A 19,575-nucleotide genomic window follows, 5' to 3' on the forward strand; every position below is an offset into this window, starting at 1 on the left:
GAGACACCACCACTATTGTGTCCAGTTTGGGTGGAGTTTTGTAACTTAGTTCCATTGAAGCGAATGGAGCTTATTTGCAAACCACACCTGAACTGGAGACAAGAGTGGTGCTGTCTCTGGAAGAAAAGGCCATGTTTTTGCAGTGAAGGATAACCCCTTTAAAGGGAAACTATCTGCAGGTTGGAAGCATCTAACCTGCTGATAGGCCCCTATAGTGCACGCAGTGCTGAGGAATTAAAGGGGTTATCCAGCGCTACAAAAACATGGCCACTTTCCCCCTACTGTTGTCTCCAGATTGGGTGGGGTTTTGAAACTCAGTTCCATTGAAGTAAATGGAACTTAATTGCAAACCTCACCTGAACTGGAGACAACAGTAGGGGGAAAAGTGGCCATGTTTTTGTAGCGCTGGATAACCCCTTTAAGGTAAACCTCTAACCTTCATCCCTACCACCGTTTTCATGTACTTTTTTAGTTTTGTCTATGTGCTAATTAGGTGGTTTGGTGCACTGGGGCAGAACTACAACCCTTAGTGCACTGATTCACCCCATTCGACTTGCCCCTCTTAATGAATATTCTTTCACTGCTTTGCAGTGGTGAGCGCTGGAGTGAAGTCACTATAATAATTATAGTCCCACTCCCAGTGCTCCAAACCACCTCATGAGTATATGGATTAAACTACAATCCAACTACGCAAAAAGAAGGTAAGAAGGTAAGAAACTTATCTTCATTCTCAGCGCCCTGTGCACTATAGGGACATATCAGCAGGTTAGATACTTCTAACCTGCAGATAGTTTCCCTTTAAGTCCTAAGTATTTTTTGACTGCAATCTGTCATGAATTTGTACTAGATCTCAAGGGGTTGGGACATTTATCAAAATTTCCTATCCAGGAAAAACAGATAAATTACATAAAGAGTCATGTGCATGAGGCCTTAAAGTTTAAACTGCATTCTGAACAAAAATATGGAAACACAGACAATGTAGGTTCAAATATATAAACAAAGAAAAGTCATAGGAACCGGGTTTCTCTCTGTCCAATATACCAAACAGATGCTCCAGATTCCTGATGGACTAACACTGGTATCTATACAAAAGGTTTTAAAGGGAAGTTGTCACCTTGAAACTACAGTCCAATCTACAATCATCATCTTATAGAGCAGGAGGAATATACACCACTGTCACAGACACCACTGACATATACACACACATATACACATACACACACACACACACACACACACACACACACACACACACACACACACACACAAAGATACATAAATACAGTAGATACACACACTAACATATACAGCCACAGATACATATATACATACACTGACATATACATACATAATATACCTACAGATAGATACATACATACATACATACATACACTTGTGGTATACCCCCGAAGGTGTTGTGTCGGTGGAGCGGCCGGTCACTTGTTGGTGGTCAGGTGTGACTCTGGTGGTGGTTGGCCGACGTACAGACGGATCTTGAGGTGTTAACTCGTGACGGCAGTGCCTGGAGGGCACACAGGTGTTATGGCACACCTGCTTTTATTTTATAAGGCCGGTTGTACCCTTTACTCATGTGGTCAGTGTCCTTCCGGGTTGCTACCGGGTCCCTTGGGATAATAAAACGGATGGCCAGAGTGGTGTAGTGACCCTCCCGGAAGATAGGACCCATCACCCACAGAAAGGGGAAGTGTCCCAAGGTAGCAGTGTGACTGCTGTGTTGGTGGTTGCGAATAATCACAGAATCTTTTGAATAGAGTTAAGCCGGTTTACTATTTGCAAATGTGCAGCAGGTAATACAGAGTCAATAGTATGAGGTTTCTCTGGATAAGGCACTTGAAAGCACACTTGGCAAAAGTTCCCAATAAACACTGGACAATACAACGACCTGATCTGTAGTAGAAGTGCAGTGTAGGGTATAGTCATGTTGGTTGAGTTGTGCTGAGTGATACATAAAGCAGAGTAGCATAGAGGAGGATGCCGTGAGAGTGTCAACCCATGTAGTACTGTGCTCTGGCAGGATGTTGGAAGATGAGGTAGAATACTTAGAAGAAGAATAAGAAGAACACCTGTGTCTGTGTATTGACTTTGATTTAGTCTTCACACCACCTTATGCCCACTAGACTCGGCTGAACCTTCCTAGGGGGTAACACAGGCTCCAGACCTTGTTACCTGGGATCAAAGGAATGCTGAGGGCTCCCTGCTGACACCCGCACTGCGAGACAGAGTTCCTAGGCTTACTGCAACTTTGCTCTGTTCCGGATCAGTTCCTGGCTCTTTATCTCTAGTGGATACTGTCCTGCTCTGTGGCTCTGTCTCCTTGTCCACAGCGTGGGTTGAGGTTGTCTCTGGCTTGTACTCTACTAAGAGGATTATAACAGTGCATAGTGCTGTGTAGCATTACTTGTGAGAAAGTTGTGAGAGGTGTGCTGTCTTGCATCCTTTGCATCTTTACTATTTGCTTGGATGTAGGGCTAAAGACTGTAATGATAACGAGTATCAGATTTGCTGCAATATGTGCAGCATGAAATCCGTGTGAATCTACCCTAAGGGTACAAACACACTTGCCGCATCCGCAGCGAGTTTCTCGCTGCAAATTCGCAGCGAGACTCGCTGCAGATCTGTTCCCTGTGCTCTCAATGGTAGACAAACTCAAACAAAGAGTTTGTCCGCAGCCCTCCCCGTTAACCCCCCGGCCTCTTGAGACTATACATCACCTGGTCCCCGCTCTTACCTGCTTCGGCGGTTCCCAGCACATCCTGCTCGGCCAGTCAGTGCACTGATTGGCTGAGGGGGACGTGAAGACACCGGGAGCCCCGAAGCAAGCTGGAGCGGTGACCCGGTGATGTATAGTTTCCAGCGGCCGGGGGGTTAACGAGGCGGGCTGCGGACAAACTTTGTCTGCCATTGAGAGCACAGGGAAGGGATCCGCAGCGAGTCTCGCTGCGAATTCGCAGCGAGAGACTCGCTGCAGATACGGCAAGTGTGTTTGTACCCTAAAGCCTTATTCCCACACTCCATAATCCATGGAAGCTACGGATTGTGAAGGTGGAATAACTGACCTCCTGGCTGCATGTATCATTGTGATACCATTGTGCACTGAAAGAGTTTAAATCTTCAAGGGACTTTCTGACACTGCACGGCTTAATGCTCTGTAACTTCCATGGATTACAGATGGTAAGAATAAGACATTAATGCAGTACATGTGGTCACTGCTTGTGGTTTAATAAGTGTGACTATTTATTTTTTACTTGAAAGTAATACTTCACTATCTGACCTAAGTTTTGAAATATGTTCCCACAAGATGTGGTAATGGCTGAAAACATGCAGACACTAAAGCAATCTTCCATGAGATGGATAATATACAGGTTACTTATGTAATGTGAAGTGTTGATCTGGTGATCTGTCTGATTGCCAGTAAAGGGTCAGGACTTTCCACTGTATGGTAAACTGGTCGATGCCAGGTGATTTGCCGTGTAGGAAAGTGTAGGAAAGTGTAGGAAAGTGTAGAAAAGAAAAACATGTTGGGAGGGCAAAAACTCTTAATTTTAAAAGGGCCAATTTTCCTGGGTTAAGGGTGGAACTTCAGGGCATAGACTGGGAGCGGCTGCTGTCACATACGGATACAGCTAATAAATGGGAAATCTTCAAATCCATATTAAATAACTGTACTGCCAAATATATTCCTATGGGTAACAAATATAAACGGTTAAAATCAAATCCCACATGGCTTACAACCGAGGTTAGAAGGGCTATAAATGAGAAAAAAGGGGCATTCAAAAAATACAAATCGGAGGGGTCAGCTTTAGCATTTAAACATTACAAAGAAGTCAACAAAACCTGTAAAAATGTAATAAAAGCAGCAAAAATTCACAATGAAAGGCAGGTAGCTATAGAAAGCAAAAGAAACCCCAAAAAATTCTTCAAATATATTAATGCAAAAAAACCAAGGTCAGAGCATGTAGGACCCCTAAATAATGGCGACGGGGAATTAATAACTGGGGATCAGGAGAAAGCTGAGTTACTTAATGGGTTCTTCAGTTCTGTATATACAAAAGAGGATGGAGCTGTGGTGGGTGGGGCCAGTACTGAGGTGGGTGGGGCCAGTGCTGCTAACACATGTAATGTACTGAACTGGTTTACTATAGATATGGTCCAAGATAAATTAAACAAACTCAATGTAACCAAAGCTCCAGGGCCTGATGGATTGCACCCCAGAGTTCTTAGGGAACTCAGTTCTGTAATTTCACTACCCTTGTATGAAATATTCCGTGATTCTTTGCTTACTGGTATTGTGCCGAGGGACTGGCGTAAGGCAAATGTAGTGCCGATCTTCAAAAAGGGCTCTCGAACTTCCCCAGGTAACTATAGACCCGTAAGCTTAACGTCCATTGTGGGGAAACTATTTGAGGGGCTTATAAGGGACTACATCCAGGAATATGTAGTGGCTAATAGTATTATAAGTGATAACCAGCATGGTTTTACTAAGGACAGAAGCTGTCAAACCAACCTAATATGTTTCTATGAAGAGGTAAGTAGAAGCCTGGATGGCGGCGCGGCTGTGGATATAGTGTACCTGGATTTTGCAAAAGCGTTTGACACAGTTCCTCATGGACGTCTGATGGGTAAGTTAAAGTCTATCGGTTTGGAAAATTTAATGTGTAACTGGATTGAAAACTGGCTTAATAATCGTACCCAGAGAGTGGTGGTCAATGATTCCTACTCCGAATGGTCCCCGGTAATAAGTGGTGTACCCCAAGGGTCAGTACTGGGCCCTCTTCTGTTTAACTTGTTTATTAATGATATTGAGAATGGAATTAACAGCAATGTTTCTATCTTTGCAGATGACACCAAGCTTTGTAGTACAGTACAGTCTATGGAGGATGTGCAGATGTTACAGGATGACTTAGACACACTGAGTGTTTGGGCGTCCACTTGGCAAATGAGGTTCAATGTGGATAAATGTAAAGTTATGCACCTGGGTACTAATAACCCACATGCATCATATGTCCTGGGGGGAGTTACTCTGGGAGAGTCGCTGATAGAGAAGGATCTGGGTGTACTTGTAGATAATAGACTACAGAACAGCACACAATGTCAGTCAGTCAGGGCCGGACTGGGACTTAAAATCAGCCCTGGCAATCAAACCCCAGCAGCCCACATACCATATCATGGATAGCCGTGTAAAATATGCGATGTAGCAAATTCTGCTTCATTTAGCCGTTAAAGGGAACCTGCGGGGTCTATACCAGGTACACAGCTGTAGATCCCAGCGTACAGATAAGGGACTGGATCTTTAGTCCAGTGTAAACTTCTATAATCATTATTTTCATTACCAGCTGAAGTGTCACAGAGGTGGAGCCACAGCAGCACCTTCTGCCCCCGCCCCTGCCTGCTCTGACTGATGGACATATAGGGTGCTGCTGCTGCCGCTGCTGTTCTGAAACGTTAGTTAGTAATGAAAAGGACAATTATAAAAGTTTACACTGGACTAAAGTTCAGTGATATCTCCCTCACATCTGTCTGCTGAGATCTATAGCCCTAGACCTGGTATGGACCTCACAGATTCCCTTTAAAGGAGAAAAACATGGCCACTTTCTTCCAGAAACAGTGACATACTCTTTTTCAGTTTGTGTAAGGTATTGCAGCTCAGTTCCATTGAAGTGAATGGAGCCAAGCTGTAATACCACACACAGTCTGAGGACAGGGTGGTGCTGTTTTTGGACAAAAGTTACAATATTTTTTAAATCTCTTTTATCCTGACTATATCTGCACTCCATATAATGGTGGTAAAAGTAGTAAGGTTTTAATTATTAAAATGTGTCTGCTGGTTGTGATCTCATGTGTAATCAAAGCTACATAATAAGCTGCTAGATAGCCATTTCCTACTGGGTATCTATCTATCTATCTATCTCCTATCTATCTATCTCCTATCTATCTATATATCTCCTATCTCTATCTATCTATCTATCTCCTATCTATCTATCTATCTATCTATCTATCGATCGATCTATCTCCTATCTATCTGTCTATCTATCTATCTATCTATCTATCTATCTATCTATCTATCTATCTATCATCTATCTCCTATCTATCTATCTATCTATCTATCTATCTATCTATCTATCTATCTATCTATCTATCTATCTATCTATCTCTACATTATCAGTAGGGCCCCAGGACAAGTTTTAGGATACATATTGGAAACATAGGTAAGAATTTTCTGTGCATGATACTCTCATAGTTAATAACACCAGTAAGCAAATATCAACACACTGTACACATTACTGCCATACTGTTACTAAGCAAACCCACCAATATTGCCAATACTACCAGTATATAAGCAACAAATAATATCACCACACCATGAGCACGGCCATTACCACCACATAATGACTAATACCGCTACACTGTGACTGAATACAATCCACTATATGCAACACTTATATTACCAATAATACCAGAATACACAGGACGAGAAATACCATACCATACCTACCCTCACCATACAGTGACTGGATAATACCACTATACCATCACACCATGCCCACTACTCCCACCATAGTGTGACTGGACAATACCACTATACTGTCATCAAATAATAGCCACTATATAAAGACCAATATTCTACCACAGCAGTGACCATAGAACACAGGTGTCACACTCCGGCCCTCCAGCTGTTAGAACACTAAAAAATCCCAGCATGCCTGGACAGCTAAAGCATGTTGGGAATTGTAGTTTTGCAACACCTGGAGGGCTTGAGTTTGACACCCCGATATAGAGGTAGATCCCAGCTGTGTAAAGGTTCTGCAGACTTTGTAAGTGATAGTAGTGCAGTTACATCATGTGACTCACAGTAGGCGTCTTCTCTGCATGAAGAGACGTCCACTTTTCCTATTCTTCTCCATCTGGCTCCGGCCATCATGAAGGCTTCTCTGGCCAGGACTCCTCTCCACGGGATCTGCCAGACAGACATTTTAGGCTTCATGCTCCAGCAACATCCTCATCTATACATCCCTCCATATAGAATAGCCCCCCCTGCATCCCCCATATATAATAGCCCCCCTGCATCCCCCCATATAGAATAGCCCCCCTGCATCCACCAATATAGAATAGCCCCCCTGCATCCCCCCATATAGAATAGCCCCCCCTGCATACCCCCATATAGAATAGCCCCCCTGCATCCCCCCCATATAGAATAGCCCCCCTGCATCCCCCATATAGAATAGCCCCCCTGCATCCCCCAATATAGAATAGCCCCCCTCCATCCCCCATATAGAATAGCCCCCCTGCATCCCCCCATATAGAATAGCCCCCCTGCTGTACATCCCCCATATAGAATAGCCCCCCTGCTGTACATTTTCCCATATAGAATAGCCCCCCTGCATCCTCCTCCCATATAGAATAGCCCCCCTGCATCCCCCATATAGAATAGCCCCCCTGCATCCACCTCCCATATAGAATAGCCCCCCTGCATCCCCCATATAGAATAGCCCCCCTGCATCCCCCCATAGAGAATAGCCCCCCTGCATCCCCCCATATAGAATAGCCCCCCTGCATCCCCTCATAGAGAATAGCCCCACTGCACCCCCCATATAGAATAGCCCCCCTGTAAAGCCCCAGACAGACAGCCACTACCCCCCTGCATCACCGCATAAATAATAGCCCCCCTGCATCCCCTCATAGAGAATAGCCCCCCTGCACCCCCCATATAGAATAGCCCCCCTGCAGCCCCCATATAGAATAGCCCCACTGCATCCCCCCATATAGAATATCCCCCCTGCATCCCCCCATATAGAATAGCCCCCCTGCATCCCCTCATAGAGAATAGCCCCCCTGCAACCCCCATATAGAATAGCCCCCCTGTAAAGCCCCAGACAGCCAGCCACCCCCCCCCCTGCATCACCGCATAAATAATAGCCCCCCTGCATCCCCTCATAGAGAATAGCCCCTGTAAAGCCCCAGACAGCTATCCCCCCATATAGAATAGCCCCCCTGTGGAGACCCCCCCATATGGCCACATGTGAAGGGGTTAAAAAAAAAAAAAAAGAAGAACATTCTCACCTCACCTCGCTCCCAGCAGCTTCTTCCTCCTGGTCCCGGATCTTCAGTCTGCAGCTTCTTCTCTATGCTGCAGCGCGGCGGCGGCGTCTCTCCTCACAGGCCCTCAGCGGCGCGTCAGGGACGTGACGTCACCGCTGGGGGCCTGGCAGAGGTGCCTGCAGACGTGCCTGCGCGCGGCACGTCTGCGACCCCGGGCCGGCCCTGACAACTTTCAGCCGCGAAAACCGGCCCGGGGGGGGCACATGCCACAGGAGTGACTGGCAGGGCCGGGGGCCAATTATGGCTCCCTGGCTCTGTCAGTCAGAGCCCGGCCACTGCAGACTGTGAGCGTTCATCTTGAACGCTCACAGTTAAAGGGCCAGGGCACTGGCCCTCTGCAGAGGCTGAATAGCGCAGCGGCCGGCTGCGCTATTCTTGCAGCCTTTGCTGAGGGCCGGTGCACATGGGGGCCAAGACCGGCGGCCCCCGGACTGGTAATCCTGGCAGCCCAGCGGGCATTTGCCCGCTTTGCCAGATTACCAATCCGGGCCTGCAGTCAGTGGCTTCTAAGGCCAGCAGGATATTGTCATGCATTAAAACAGGCATGGACTCTCGGGACAGGGATATAATATTACCGCTTTATAAAGCTTTGGTGCGGCCTCATCTGGAGTATGCCGTCCAGTTTTGGAACCCGATTCATAAAAAGGATGTTCTAGAGCTGGAGAGGGTACAAAGACGGGCAACTAAACTAATAAGGGGAATGGAGCATCTTAGTTATGAGGAGAGATTAAAAGAATTACATTTGTTTAGTCTGGAGAAGAGACGTTTAAGGGGAGATATGATTAACTTATTTAAATATATAAATGGCCCCTACAAGAGATATGGGGAAAAGATGTTCCAGGTAAAACCCCCTCAAAGGACAAGAGGGCACTGCCTCCGCCTGGAGAAAAAAAGGTTCAATCTCCGGAGGCGACAAGCCTTCTTTACCATGAGAACTGTGAATCTGTGGAACAGTCTACCACAGGATCTGGTCACAGCAAAAACAGTAGAGGGCTTCAAAACAGGGCTAGACAAGTTCTTAGACCAAAATAATATAAATGCATATGTATAGAACCTATCACCCCTCCCCCTTCCCTGTATCCATCCCCTCCTTGGTTGAACTTGATGGACATGTGTCTTTTTTCAACCGTATTAACTATGTAACTATGTAACTATGTAACTATTTCCCTCTTCCTCTGTAAGGCTTAACTTGAATTATGTATTATTTCAACCCAAACAATTTACCTATTATTTCTTGGTTGGACCCATTGTTTGTGGTTTTACAAAACTACTGGATACAGTATATTTAGCAGTTTTACATAAAACATAAGTCCAAGGAAAGGAACTTCTAAAATCTATAAAGAGTTTACCCACCAGTGCAGGGAGGATTGGGAGTACTACTGTATAATAAATTAAAGAGTACTCCAGGATATTGACTTTTTTTAGCTATTCCCTGGGATGGGTTGTCTGAAATAATAAAGAATACTTACCTCCCTGGTTCCTGCTCCACCACCAACCAGTGGCTGCAGCGGTGTCCCGTCCGGCCGGGCCTGCAATGTCACAGCCCTAGGACAAGGAAGCGAACGAACTGTGGGATAGAGAAGTTAGATAATAGCCGTGGCATGAGAGCCAGGGAGGTGAGTGTGCTTTAATATTTCAGACAACTGATCCCTGGGCATAGCTAAAAAAAGGTCCCTTTCATTGAGTACCCCTTGAAAACACCCCTTAATAAGAAATAAATAAATAAAAAGCACTGAGCCAAGTGGCTTGCAACCTTTCAGGAATAAATTTTTTATCTGAATGTTACTTTTCTATTTGTCAACCGAGCATTTCTTTACATAGTCTAAGGCCATATTTTTAGCCTAGAAAAAAACCAGCTGTTTTTCATTTTAAAAAATACGAACAATTTCAGCTGTATTTTTTTTTCTTTCATGCAGTCTTGTCTTTAGGCAATTTTTTTTTTAATTTTAAAACTTATTTATGCATTTTTTCAAACACTATTTTGAAATGTAGGTAGCTTTACCCTTCTGTGGACAGTCCTTGGCTCTGATGGTGGCCGCCATCAGAGCCATGCAGACACACTGCTTCAATCACTGCTCCTGATGAATGCTGATAGCAGGAAACGTGTTGGGCGCAAGGAGTATGGACTGTCCACAGAAGGGTAAAGCTACCTAGAAAAAACTTCTGAACAACGGTAACCCCTGTACTTCGTATCTCTATAGCATACACCCATGGACTAGGAATACTGATGCTGATCTATGACACATTTTTGAAGTACAAGTTACCACCCCCTGCTACCCCATTACATGGAGTCATTTATATTATAGCTTCCTATACTTTCCAACACCATATATACAGAGGAGATATATAAAATAACTTTAACCTTGTGTTATCCTTATATTGTAGACACAGAAGCTTAAAGGAGAAGTCAAGCGAAAATTTTTATGAAATTATTGTATTGCCCCCCAAAAGTTATACAAATCCCCAATATACACTTATTACAGGAAATGCTTATAAAGTGCTTTTTTCCCTGCACTTACTACTGTATCAAGGCTTCACTTCCTGGATAAAATGGTGATATCACGACCCGACTCCCAGAGCTGTGTGGGCTGTGGCTGCTGGAGAGGATGATAGCAGGGGGACACTGAGGGACACAGAGCACTGGAGGGACACTGAGCATCCCTCTGCCATCATCCTCTCCAGCAGCCACAGCCCGCACAGCTCTGGGAGTCGGGTCGTGACATCACCATTTTATCCAGGAAGTGACATCACCATGTTATTCAGGAAGTAAAGCCTTGATTCAGTAGTAAGTGCAGGGAAAAAAGCATTTTATAAGCATTTCCTGTAATAAGTATATATTGGTGATTTGAATAACTTTTGAGGGGCAATACAATACTTTCATAAAAATTTTCGCCAGACATCTCCTTTAAGTTAAGTTTAAAGCCATTTTACAGATCTTCTGCCTTTCTCAGCTAGATCATTTGTGAGCCCTGAACTTGTCATGATAAAGAAGCAGCAAACACACACACTAGGTAGGAAATACTGCTACTGTCAGTACTGTGCATTACCCAATGAAGCTATACTGTGCCTGAACTGTGCATAGAACTGAACTGTGGATAGACAATGTAGTCACTATTACAGGAAGCCACTACAGAGCTTTTAAACCAGAAAAGGGGGAATCCCTATATGCACCTTCCATTTTACCTGACATGTTATTACTTCTCAGCTCTGGAAGTTTTAAGGAAGAACTTGTCATGTTATTGTCATTTACCATAAAGCTATCTGCAAAGGCAATTACTTCCAAGAAGTCAGAAACTTTTGACTCCTCCTTAAGGCTGGCTTAATGTCTTCTTAGTTTCACTTTGCCAGTAACTGTGAATGCAGTCATGAAGTTTGGGTGTGGAGCAGTTCTGCTGGTGAGTTTATTATAGAATATCATCCTTTATACTAATTTACAGCTGAATTAATGACAGAACCTATAGGTGAACTTCAGGGCGGCGTGTACACAACATTGTGTCCAGAGGAAATGGGAGCTTAGAATTGGAAAAAACAATGGTCAGGGTAGAGCTGAGGCCAAGGGAAGGTGAAGCCTATCCGCCGCTCTCTGCCGCCAGCTCCTCAGCTCAGAAAAGTTTTTTTTGTTTAATTTAAATTCCACAGCTGACATGTTAGTTCCATACGAATAGATAGTGACGCTATACTAGAATACTGCACTATCATTCTTACTTCCTCCTCGCACAGCTTGTTTCTCTACTTTCTATCACCGACTCCCCTGGTTGTTGTGGAACTACATCTCCCAGCATACCAGCATCCACCCCTGACAGCTGTAATTACAAAGCTTTACAACAGCTGGAAATCTGCAGGTTACAGGGCACAGATAGGACTGTACTGTTATTCATTAACCATTGTTTGTGAAAATGCATATACTGTAAGTGGCTTTTTACATGTGCTAACTTGTCCTTAGGAATTGTTGTTTTATCACAATTACAGCTGCTTCCTCCCCTTCTGCAGATGAGCACTTTATGGCTTCCTAATATTTTTTGCTACATAGAATAAAAAAAATAATAATATTAAATAAAAATAAAATAAAATATATATATATATATATATATATATATATATATATATATATATATATATATATATACACACACACACACATATACATTTAGGTATATATTTCACTGTTGTTATATTCTACGTCATGCAGTATACAATATAAAGTAATAATAAAACCAGCATGTAAAGAAGTGGTCAATTATTCTGTGAATCCTTTTTTTTTGTATACCTACTACTCTTGGGGACCTATTACATTGAGGGATTATCTGCCAAATTAGGCTGATTTGGGCAGATATTGCTCCCTGTAATGATGCGTTTACACAGAAAGATTATCTGACAGATTATCTACCAAAGATTTGAAGCCAAAGCCAGGAATGGATTTAACCCTTTAACGACCGCGGGCGTATATTTACGCCCTGCGGTCAGTAAGGACGTTCAAAGTGGGGCCGCGCGGCCGCGCTCTGAGCCGCGGCGGTCCCGGATGTCGCTTGTAGCCCGGGACCGCAGGTATTAGCGGGCATGGTCCGATCGCCGTGCCTGCAAAGTTGACAGCTGCAACCGATTACCGGACTCAGCGTCATCCCTGGTGTCTAGTGGGGAGATCGCTCCTCCGGGATGTTATCCCGGAGGAGCGATCTCCGTAACTGAAGCCGGCCGGGGACCGCTCCAAGATGGCGCTGTCCCCGGCTCGGCACTCGTTTACTTCCGGCTGCAGCAGCCGGAAGTAAACGAGTGCCTATCTCATGGATCTCTGCAGCATATCTATGCTGCAGAGATCTCAATGAGAGATCAGAGCACTTATACTAGAAGTCCCCTAGGGGGAATAACCCTAACCCTAGGGGGGCTTCTAGTATAAGTGTAAAAGTAAAAAAAAAAGTGTTGCTATTAATAAAAAGCCCCCTCCCCCAATAAAAGTCAGAATCACCCCCCTTTTCCCAGGTTATTAATAAAAGTAAATAAATAATAAATAAACAAACATGTTTGGTATCACCGCGTGCGTAATTGCCCAAACTATTAATTAATCACATTCCTGATCTCGTACGGTAAACTGCGTAAGCGCTAAAAAATCCCAAAGTGCAAAATTGCGCATTTTTGGTCGCATCAAATCCAGAAAAATGTTAATAAAAAGCGATCAAAAAGTCGTATATGCGCAATCAAGGTACCAATAGAAAGAACATGTCATGGCGCAAAAAATGACACCTGGCACAGCCCCATAGACCAAAGGATAAAAGCGCTGTAAGCCTGGGAATGGAGCGATTTTAAGGAACGTATATTTGTAAACAATGGTTTTAATTTTTTACAGGCCATCAGATACAAGAAAAGTTGTACATGTTACATATCGTTTTAATCGTAACGACTTGTGAAACATATATAACAAGTCAGTTTTACCTCAGGGCGAACGGTGTAAAAACACACATCCACTAAAAACACAAAATGTGTTTTTTTTTTTCAATTTCACCACACATTGAATTTTTTCCTGCTTTTGCAGTGTACTTTATGCAAAAATTCAGCCTGTCATTGCAAAGTACAAATAGTGGCGCAAAAAATAAGGGCTTATGTGGGTTTCTAGGTGAAAAAATGCAACTGCTATGGCCTTTTATGCACAAGGAGGAAAAAACAAAATCGCAAAAATCAAAATTGCCCCGGTCCTTAAAGGGTTAAAAAGAGGAGACATCTCAGGCTTTCCTTTATGACCTGAACTCTGTTTATAGTCTGTTTCTGGCTTTGGCTTCAAATCTTTGGCAGATAATCTGTGAGATAATCTTTCTGTGCAAATGGACCCTAATGGTGTGTTTACACAAGCAGATTTATCTGACAGATCTTTGAAGTCAAAGCCAGGAACAGACTATAAACAGGGAACAGGTCATAAAGGAAAGACTGAGATTTCTCCTCTTTTCAAATCCATTCCTGGCTTTGGCTTCCAAAATCTGTCAGATAAATCTGCCTGTGTAAACGCACCATAATAGAGACAACGGTCAGCCAATTACTGATTATCAGCTGATTGTCTTTAAATGTGCTTAAATCAGCCCCTGACATGTGTGGCCGATGGCTGATAATGAGTGTAATGATAATGATAAAGTTTACACTAATGCTGCGTTTACACGGAACGATTATCATGCAAATTTGCACGATAACGATCCGAACGATAATCGCATGTGTAAATGCAGCAAACGATCAAGCGACGAGCGAGAAATCGTTCATTTTGATCTTACATGTTCTCAAATCGTCGTTCGTCATTTGCAAAAAATTCGCAGATCGTTCCGTGTAAACAGTCGTTCACCGATTTTTTCCTATGTGCGAGTCTTAAGCGATTGCAAAACAAATTTTCCATACGATATATCGTTCAGTGACAGGCAGCTCAGCCAACCAGTAGCCGCAGGGCTGTCCTGTGTCAGTCAGTGAATGGCTGAGCAGCCGGTCACTGAAGAGAACGGGCCAGAAGCATCAGCATCAAGGGTGTTGTGTCTATTTTTTAGATGCAAAATTTTTTAGATGCAATTTGTCAGAATGGTATCTCTGCAGAGTGTGATGCGCCCCTCAGCTCGTGCTGTGCGGCCGAGAAGGCGCTGATTTCTTGTATTCTGTTTCTGTGTTTTGTTTTGCAGTGTCTGAACACTGGTTTATCTGCTTACTTTGTTTGGTGGACACACCCAACTTCACCTGCTGAGTTCTGTCTGGCCATGTCAGGGTTAATCTGTGTTTTAGTTCTGCTGTGACTGACAGGTCCTCCTGCCAGTGGATCTGTTTTGTTCTCAGGTGTCTGTGTTCGGAGATCAGGGGAATAGTTCAATTATGTCCTGGACCAGAGCCCTGACCTTCTATATAACAAACCCCAGTCTGTGCACTCATTGCTGGATATTGACTTATGCTGCGTTTACACGTAACGATTATCGTGCGAATTTGAGCGATAACGATCGAATTCGAACGATAATCGTACGTGTAAACACAGCGAACGATCATTTTGATCTTTGAACTTGTTCTCAAATCGTCGTTGATCGTTCACAAAAAATTCGCAGATCGTTCCGTGTGAACAGTCGTTTGCCGATTTATCCAAGGAGTGAGATAGGCTTAAGTGATCGCGAAACGATCGCAAAACGAATTTTTCGTATGAATCGTTATGAAAAAAAAAAAAGAAGTTACTCCGACATCGTTAATCGTACGATCGGGCCAATTATCGTTTCATGTAAACGCAGCATTAGGGTCCATTTACACAGAAAGATTATCTGACAGATTATCTGCCAAAGATTTGAAGCCAAAGCCAGGAACAGACTATAAACCAAGATCAGGTCACGATCCCCTCTTCAGCCAATCAATGCACGGCAGCACTAATTGGCTGAAGAGGGGAGTCGGGAATTTCAAACGGCTCCCCTTCAGCCAATCAGTGCTGCCTTGCATTGATTGGCTGAAGAGTTGAGACGGGAATTTCAAGCGATCGGAGCGGAGGCGGGGGCGATCGGAGTGGCGGCGGGGGGCGATCGGAGTGGCGGCGGGGGGCGATCGGAGCGGCGGGGGTGGCAATTGGAGCGGCGGCGGGGGGGCGATCGGAGCGGCGGGGGTGGCGATCAGGGCGGCGCAGGGGGCTGTGGTTGAGCGGGGGGGGGGGGCGGGCTGCGGGCCGGGCTGCGGGCGTACGATCGCAAATTTTTTTTCCGTACGATATATTGTACCGTCTGAACGCTGAACGTTTTAAAAAAAAATAGTTACTTCGAAATCGTTAATCGTACGATCGGGCCAATAATCGCCTCGTGTAAACTTAGCATAAGGGTGCGTTTACACAAAAAGATTTATCTGACAGATTTTTTAAGCCAAAGCCAGGAATGGATTTGAAAAGAGGATAGATCCCACTCTTTCCTTTATGACCTGATCCCTGTTTATTGTCTGTTTCTTGTTCTGGCTTCCAAGATCTGTCAGATAAATCTGTCTGTGTAAACGCACCATAAATCTCTGCCTGCTAGTGTCTTCTGTTATTTGCATCTTCTGATCTTTGCCTTTGTATCTTTGACCTCCTTTGCTTGCTGCCCGCCTTTAAACATATTGCCTGTACTTTGACTACATTTACTGGATTCTGATTTTGTACTTTTGCTGCCCGATTGTTGTCACCTGGACTGTTGACTATTCTTTATTGTGTTTGTTTGCCTGTCTTGTTCTGTGTGCAACTATACTAGTGCAGGGATCGCCTTCGTGGTTGTCTCCAGCTGCCTAGGGCCGTTTGAGGCAAGTAGGTAGGGATAGTTGGAGGGTTCAGTGTCAGGGCTCACTGTCTTGTCTTGTCCCTGTCGTCTGGTTCCTGACACAATTTTTATAAACTACCTGTTTTCAGTATTCACCAAAACATTGCATAATCTGGAATTTGCTTCCAATTTTTCATTTGTGCAATAAAAAAAATAAATAAATCACAAAACAGGTGCAGGCCTACGTCTGGTCAGTAGCAGGTGAATTTTTTTGATCAGTTTTTTGCAAAAGTTTATGAATATGTGTTAAATTAGTCCTGTTTGGCTGGGTAAAAAAAATTACATCTTTCATTTTACCGTAAACTGTATAGCAAAACTGAACAAAAAAATACAAATTACCATACACAACTTATATAGCTTTAGTTTTAACTACTTTAACCCCTTCCCGTCAGTAACATGTATATTTACGTTCCTACTGCACATACCCCGTGCAGTAGGAAGGTATATATGCATTCCTGACTACAGGGGCTTCCTGATGTGAGCGGGAGCGCTGCAGAGCGATCCTGCTCACATCAATGTCCAGAGCCTGGAGGTAATGAGAGTTAGCTGCGATCTCGCAGCCGACCCTCATTAACCCCTTAAACGCCGTGATCTACAGCGATCACAGCGCTCAAGGTGCTCAGTGACAGATCAAGCATCTGTCACTGAGTGATCGGCACGGCTGCGGGGGTCCCGATCGCATGTGCCGACAGGCGGGAGTAAGCTCCTTACCTCCGTCCTATTAGTTCGGCAATCCATGTATAGAGTCTGCTCTTAGGCAGGCTCTATACATAGATTGCCGATAACACTGATCTATGCTATGCTATGGCATAATATAGATCAGTATATGCAATCTAATGATTGCATCTTTTACAGTGCTAAGAGTAAAAAAAAAAGTAATAAAAAAAGTTTTATAAAAGTATAAAAAAAAAAAACCTTTATAAACCCTCTCCCAATAAAAGTTTAAAAGACCCCCTTGCCCATTATTCAAATAAATAAATAAACATATTACATATCGTAGCGTGCGGAATTGTCCGATCTAAACTGAAAAAAAAAAAACGCACCACGATTGCTGATTTTATTAAATTACACAAAAAAATAATAAAAAGTAATCAAAATTTTTCTGTTACACCAATATGATATTAATAAAAACTAGAGATCATGGCGTACAAAAATGACACCCAACCAGCCCTGTGGGTGGAAAAATAAAAGCACTATTGGTCTTTAAAAGGCGGGGAGGAACACTGCATTAATCTGACTCAGACTTTTGTGAATCAAAGGGCTCTGTCTTGAAGGGGTTAAAATATTGTAATTTAAAAAAATAAAAAAATAGCTCTATTTTGACCTATGTAACTTTTAAGGCTACGTACATTTTAAGGCTATGTTCACACTACGTATGAGTCCGGCCGTAGTTCATACGCAGTCGTACATGTGCAACTGAAAGTACGGCCGTGGGAAAAATAGACATGCGGCCGGATTGCGAACATACACCCGTAGTACAGTTATGCTTCCCTAGCTTGTTTCGAAGCGATCTGAGGCAGGTCATTTACTTGGAAATCTTCGCCCAGCCCAATAAAACTCACAGAATCTTTTGGATCTAAAAATCAAGTTCAATTTGGCTGAAATAAGTACTCCGTACGGGACCGCATGGAAATCCACGGCCGTGAGTTGGAACATTTCCATCCTCAAACAAGGGTCTTGTTAATTTTTTACGGCGCCGCATACGATCCGGCCGTAAGCTCATACGTAGTGTGAGCGTACAAGCGAACGCATCAACCTCAAAACTACGTGCGTATATTTGCGGTTCGCACTACGGCCGGAAAGATACGTAGTGTGAACATAGCCTAAGGCTACGTTCACACAATGTATTTTTTTAATTAATCACAGCCGTTGTTGCAATTTGCAATAACTGTGATTAATTCAAAAGATACCTTGCATTAAAAACTAATGGAATCCCGGCCAGAGTGTATACACATAGTATAAGCTCCGGCCGGGATTGCAAACGGCCGCACGGAAAACTGACATGTCAGTTTTGTGTGGCAGCTATTCATTGAATAGTGGCTGCACAGACCTGTCAGTTCACACAATGGAAAGTGCCACTCCGACCGTACTCTCCATAGTGTGCAATGGTGAATTGGCGCATCCGTGTGCATCCGCATCCCAATTTAACACAAATGAAGTTCATCTGGCGGGTACTGCAGTACCCTCCAGGATGATCTTCACTAACACCGGCCATTCTGTGACACGGCCGGGTCACAGAACGGCCAGTGTCATAAAAGTTTGGACAATTCTACATGTGGTGATATGAAATATATTTCGTTGTAATCAATGATGTTGGTCATTAGCGGTGATCTCATGCAGAATGCCCCTGAGCCTCTTCTAAACTCCTCTATAAGTCTGCTGACATGAATATTCGATTCAATAACGTTAAGTGGTTTATTTACTATTCCTCGTGTGTCACATTTTTGTCCTCTCTGGTGGAAATGTTTGGTGCACAGCAGGTGCATGCCATTTACTAATAGTCTAGGTTCACACAGCGCCTTTTTTTGGGCGTTCGACAAGTGTCTTTGTGGATGTGCCTCATTTGAGGTACAATTACCATCCGTTATTTTGAGATTATGGATGTTATTTGACCTCAAAATTACGGACATCAGCAAAAACTGCCGTTGATCCGACAAAAAAAGACATGTGAACCTAGCCATAAACTGGGGACACTTCTTTGTTATGTTCGTGTTTGGAGGTTGGTTTCCTGAAAAGGCGTGTAGCTAGAGTGATGTTTGTTTACCCATACGTTTGCTAATAAAAAGGCCCATTTCTGATGCAATTTTTGGGACAAAAAAGTCAGTGGTGTGTAATACTTTACATTTTACACCTAGGTAGGGATTTACTAACCAGCTTGCACCAAAATATTGAATAACAAAGAAAAAGTACCTTGGACAATGCAGTCGGCATGTCAGACTGTCTGCAGACTATAATAATTTCTCCCCAGTGAGTACAATTTTAAACAACTAAAAGTGCCATGTAAAAATAAACAATGGTTTCTGTGCACTAACCTTTGCGTATACAGTACCTATGGTACTTGTCTTAAAAGAGAAACTAACAGCAAACTGAAAAAATTTAACCTGCTATTATGTTGCCATACAGGAAGGAACATTAGAGAATACAGTAGTTTTCCTACCTTCACCGTCAATCCTCCATTTTATTAATA

General features: G+C 43.6%; 1 protein-coding gene across 1 annotated transcript in view; it reads left to right on the forward strand.

Moving 5' to 3' along the window:
* Positions 1-11,469: 11,469 nt before the first annotated feature.
* The window catches only part of FAS (Fas cell surface death receptor), a 40,612-nt gene continuing 32,506 nt past the window's right edge, over positions 11,470-19,575 (forward strand). Inside the window, exon 1 of the mRNA XM_069980350.1 lies at positions 11,470-11,513. Within this exon, the coding sequence (XP_069836451.1) occupies positions 11,484-11,513 (30 nt within the window). The 5' untranslated portion in view covers positions 11,470-11,483. The remainder of the gene's footprint in view (positions 11,514-19,575) is intronic.

The sequence above is a fragment of the Dendropsophus ebraccatus genome, chromosome 8 (assembly GCF_027789765.1).
Source record: "Dendropsophus ebraccatus isolate aDenEbr1 chromosome 8, aDenEbr1.pat, whole genome shotgun sequence".
NCBI lineage: Eukaryota > Metazoa > Chordata > Amphibia > Anura > Hylidae > Dendropsophus > Dendropsophus ebraccatus.